Source organism: Teleopsis dalmanni, chromosome 1, assembly GCF_002237135.1.
Source record: "Teleopsis dalmanni isolate 2A chromosome 1, ASM223713v2, whole genome shotgun sequence".
NCBI classification, from domain to species: domain Eukaryota; kingdom Metazoa; phylum Arthropoda; class Insecta; order Diptera; family Diopsidae; genus Teleopsis; species Teleopsis dalmanni.
Window position 1 is genome coordinate 127,326,569 of NC_051846.1, and position 5,460 is coordinate 127,332,028.

Sequence of the window (5,460 nt, forward strand, 5' to 3'; positions counted from 1 at the left end):
CCTGAGTTCGAAATTACACCCACAATTCGCTTTTCGTTTGCCATCCATTTTCGTAAATGAAATTTAAACTTTTTTAGCTGCTGACTGATTTCGGATTGAATACTTATGCATTCATTTATGGAGTCAGTGCCTGCCATCAAATCGTCTATATAGAAATCATTTTTTATTACCTGATATAGTTTTGAATTTTGATCCACACAATCATGAGCAACTTCAAATAGAGCTCTTTTTGCCAAGAACAGTGCGCAAGAAATTCCGTATGCTACTGTTTTCAGTACAAAATCTTCTATGGGTTTTTTTTTGGATCCTCACGCCATAGGATAGTTTGGTATGGCTAATCTTCTTCTGGTACCAACACCTGTCGATACATTTTTTCTATATCAGCTGTCATAACGTATTTCCACAATCTCCATTTGATTAGTAGTTGAAATATATCCAGTTGTGGCTTAGGTCCAGTGTGTAATATTTCATTCAAGCTTTTTCCGTTACTAGTTTTTGCTGAAGCATCAAATACTGCCCGAACTTTTGTTGTTGAATGGTCATCTCTGATTATAGCTTGATGAGGCATATAAAATTTACCAAACATCATTTTGGAAACTTTCTCCATGTGATCCATATTCATATATTCCTTCATGAACTTGACATACTGCGTTTTTAGTTTAGAATTTCTTTTAAATCTTTTTTCCAAAAACAAAAGTTTGGCCATAGCCATTTCCTTGAGTCTCCTAGTTCGTTTTCTTTTTTAAATGGTAATTTCACTATAAATTTGTTTTCCTTATTTAACGTTGTTGTTGATTTAAACAAATTTTCACATTCCTCATCAATTTCATTTATTTCAGGTGTTACACGCACTTCTTCAATTTCCCAAAATTTCTCAATGTCTGCAGTAACTGCTGATATTATAGTTGTGACTGTACTGCTTGTGTTGATTACTCCAGATAATATCCAACCCAGTGAAGTTTCTTGACCTAAGATTTTACCCCATTTTCTCAAACCCGGTGGCAATATTTCGGCGAGGATATCTGCTCCAAGCACTACATCTATTCGATCAGATTTATTGAACATAGGATCAGCTAAACAGTAATTGTCCCATTTTTTTAAATCTTCTTTAAAATAATTATTAGGTTGCGCTTTAATTTTGTAACTATTATTGCTTTCAAATCTTGGACGAATCACGATTTCTACAGTTGATTTTGATGTTTCTACTAATGTATTTCCTGGTCCAATCAGATCTGTTCTCGATTTAGTTCTGTGTAACCTTAATATTTGTGTCGCTTCCTCTGAAATTGAGGTCCTCTGTGAACCTTGATCCAGCAGTGCTGTTAACAAAACCTTTTCACCACTTGCAGAATCCACTTGAATCTGTGCTGTTGCTAATAAAGTGAATGCACTATTTTCTTTGGTAATCATGCTTGCAGCTGCGCCAGCACTAATTTGCGTTTTATTTTGCACAATTTTTTGTAAGTGTAACATACTGTGATGCTGCCCTCCATATTGCTCACACTTTCTATCTAACTTATAGCATTTCTTGTTCGTTTTATGCGCAAAACATATTTTACATAATTTCGTTTTATTAATCCAGGAGTTTTTATCAATTACCGATAACTGAGTAAACTTCCGGCATTCAAAAACAGACTGAACTACTATGTTACAAAACATGCATTGCTTTTGAGAAATTTGAAAGACATTTGCTGATTTTATTTTTTTGTCTGTAATATTTCCTTTTTTGCAGCCAACCGATTCCAGCGCTAAATATTGTTACTCTAAAAATGCCATAACATCTTTTACTGTCTGAACCTCCTTTGTTTTTTGAACGCATTGTTCATACCTCAGGAAACCTTCTTTATCCAGTTTTCGTACGGGGATTCTTGCTATAAATGGATCTGCATCCTCAATTGGTATTCCCATAGCTTTTATAGCTTGATATGATTCAGTTGCTGTATCTAGCAAATGTTTAATACTTGCAGCATTTTGTATGTTTATACTGCTATGATCAATGATTCTATCAAATAGTGTACAAAACAATAGTCTTCTGTTATTATATCTATTCTCTAATATTGTCCATGCTGCATCGTAATTTTCTCCCGTTACTTGAAGATGTTGATTTAGCCGTGTTGCATTCCCTTTTATGGTGTTTTTCAGTCGATAAAATTTTTCAACGTTAGATAGCATCTTGTTACCATCTACTAATTTTGAGAATATTTCCTGGAAAGAGTTAAAATTGTCTACTGTTCTATTAAAACTGAGTAACCTTATGTCTTCTAATCGAGTTGGATTGTAGTGTTCAGTTGCTATATTTTCGTGGTATTTTATAGCTATTTCTTCTAAGATTTCTTCATAATTGGTTCGCATCAGTATGAAGGTTCCTCCTATCTCTTCATCATCAAAATTTTCATCACAAATTTTGTTGTGTATTACAGAAATGTCCTTCAACCGAGCTTCAATAATGGCTCGGTTCGTATCAAGTAACCCTTCAGTTACTTCTGGCAGCTCTCCTTTAATGTTTCTTATTTTGTCTTCCAAAAAACTGATTCTTTGTTGGAAGCACATTATAATCTTTATAGATTTTTCATCTCTAAGTGTTTTCATTCCCTAACACTTTTATTGCTCAGAGATTGTTGCTTTTTTTTTGCCCGGATCCATAATACCTGCTTTTTTATCTACAGAAGGTGGCGGATCTTTATATAAACTTTCTGCATTTTTATTTTCTGTTTCTCTACTAACTCTGCAGGTGAAGACGTTTTTTGCTTTCCAAGCTGTTCAAAATGATTTAATATTTTTTGAATCTTCTTGTGTGCTTCTGAAGCAGCCTCATGTTTTTTTTAATTGAGAATCTTCCTTATAAGGTGTTTCACATATGGATTCAAATGAATCATTGTATAAACGCCAGGCTTCAATTAACCACTTTTTGTTTTTCTTAATATCTGCTGACGACATCTCTTGCACTTCGATCTCCTTCTCCTTTATTTGTAGCGTATATGCAGTAACTTTCAGCCGATCAAACTGCTTCTCAGCTGCGCTTTTAACGCTTTTTTTTACAGAACGCGTATAACCGCTTAATATTTTAACCTGCTGTTTAAGCCACAAGTACGCTTAATAAGTTCGACGGATTAAATTTATTAAACTCGAAATATTAATATACATTCTGTTGCCTAAGCCACAGACACGTTTTTCACAATTTTAAAAATTTGCTTTATTTTTTCCTGTCTAAGCCACAGGTACGCTTTTCCACTGATTCTAAATACTTTAAGTATCTTACCACTGGTGGGGGATACAAAAAGGCTCGAAGGACCAAATATTAAATTTTACCCTGAAGTAAAATTTAACGCTTTGAATGTTTGTAAGACACTGAATTTATTTCTAAAATTGAATTCCTTTTATAGTAACTTAATATCTAATCTTATCGCTAAATACATGATATAGGCTTATCGCCAATAGAGATACAAATATTTTATCTTATAAACATAAACATAACATAAGTATAAATTGAAAAAATTCCATTTGTTATCTCCTTGTGTTTTTTGGTGGTATTTTGCTTATATGAATGATAAGCCACCTAAATAACCACCACCGTTCGTGTGAACGGATTTCTTATCCTAATCTAAACATTGAAATAAATAACTAAATAGCGAAGGCCGCAGAGTGTTCTTAAGATAAGAGTTTATGTGAAAATTTATTGAAATTTGTACAAGAACCTTTATTTAAACGAATGTAAACTATCAAAACATTAAACCAATACTTTACAAAAAAAAAACAATTGTATTTAGATAAAATAGTTTTCCCAAAAATGGATAATGTCACTTTTAAAGAAACTTTAACGATACAAGAAATAAAAATAAAGAATTATTGAAAATACTAATGAAGTTAATGAAATTAAACATAAGAATAACATTATTGTATACAGTATCACAAGTGGAATAATAATCATAATTATTATAAGTTCAATGTCAGTACCAAAGAAGATATAGAAAAGAAAATAGAGGAAATTTTGAATAATGGTGCCTCTTTGTGTAATATCGCAAAGAAAATCTCTTTTACTTATTTACCATACCAGAATTGTCAAATATTAAAAACGGTGTGGCTTATAACTTAAATATTTACTACATTTGTGGTTTCATATTAGCATGTAGCCATTTCTTCTAATTAGAAGAAATAGTATAAATTATTGTTCTTGGAAAATCCATTGTATATATTAATACGATTATAATGAGTAAATATATGTATGCATGATTTTTTATATCAGTTTTACTTCAATTTACATAAAAGTTTTAAATGCGCTATATAAATCAAATATAAATGAAGAATTGGTAAACTAAAATCAATAGTAAATATAAAGTAGCTATTATTGATATATGTAAATATGTATATATAATTAGTCATGCAATTGTTTTAATAAAGTTAAAAAAATTGTATCGTATTTATTAAAATAAAAGTTCTTTTAATCATGTTGCACATATAGGTACTATATTTATATATATGCTGAGCATCTAATAGAAAAGTTAGTATGTGTTCATACATTTCGAGTATTAGGTTGCATTGTTTTAATATTTTGTTTTAAAAAGATTAATATTAATATAATTTTTTAAAATTCAAAAAAAGTTTGGTATATTATAATACAATTTTTGCTTGTGCATCTAATTTTTTCAATATAGAGAATCGTAAAAATGTATATGGGTCATTCTTTTACAAACCGGACGGATTTTGGCAAAAAATGACCTCATCACCTCCGATTTGGCTGAAATTTTTTTATGAGCTCCTTTCATAAAATAAGAAGACCCGTATCTCGGGAAAAAATTTTGTAATTTTTTTCCTAGGAGATATGGACCCATGGGGTTTTGAGAATTGGCATTGTAGACACATTTTCAAATGGCTATATCTCAAGTTCTATAAAAGGTAGAAACTTGAAATTTATTGCGTTTTAAAGATAATTGGTTGAGCTTTTAAGAAATTGTTTAAACAATTAAGATTGTTTATATTTAAGTACTAATATTAACCGTTAAATTTCAAAAAAAAAGATATCTCAAAAGGGTACACAACATTTTTCATTTTTTATATTTTATTTAGATTCAGTTTTGAATTTTACTAAGAAATAAAAAATTTTCATGATAGTATCGATTTTTATAAATTTTTTAAATTTTTTTTTTTCTCATAAAACACATCAAACACATGCGTGCTATATTTACATTAAATGAATTTTCAAAAAATATACTACAAATATTCTTATATAATATTTTTGATTTCAATTAGTAATAAAATTGTACATAAAACTCAAAAATTTCAGGACGATATTGTCGTTGGAACTACTTTTAAAAAATTTATTTATCCTTCACATCACTCCAAACACATACACACGATTTTTCAGTAAAAAAAAAACAGAGGAATACGTCACACAAATTTTTCATTTTTACTTTTAATTCCGATTAAACAATAAATTCTTCTTCGAAAATAAATATTTCCAGT

General features: G+C 30.0%; 1 protein-coding gene across 1 annotated transcript; it reads right to left on the reverse strand.

Moving 5' to 3' along the window:
- Positions 1 to 334: 334 nt before the first annotated feature.
- On the reverse strand, positions 335 to 1,473 carry LOC119666023. The gene is made up of 2 exons (XM_038075284.1): positions 803 to 1,473; positions 335 to 725 (listed from the first exon to the last, which is right to left on the reverse strand). The coding sequence occupies exons 1-2, from the start codon at positions 1,471 to 1,473 to the stop codon at positions 335 to 337; spliced, it is 1,062 nt and encodes a 353-aa protein (XP_037931212.1).
- Between the last annotated feature and the right edge of the window lie 3,987 nt (positions 1,474 to 5,460).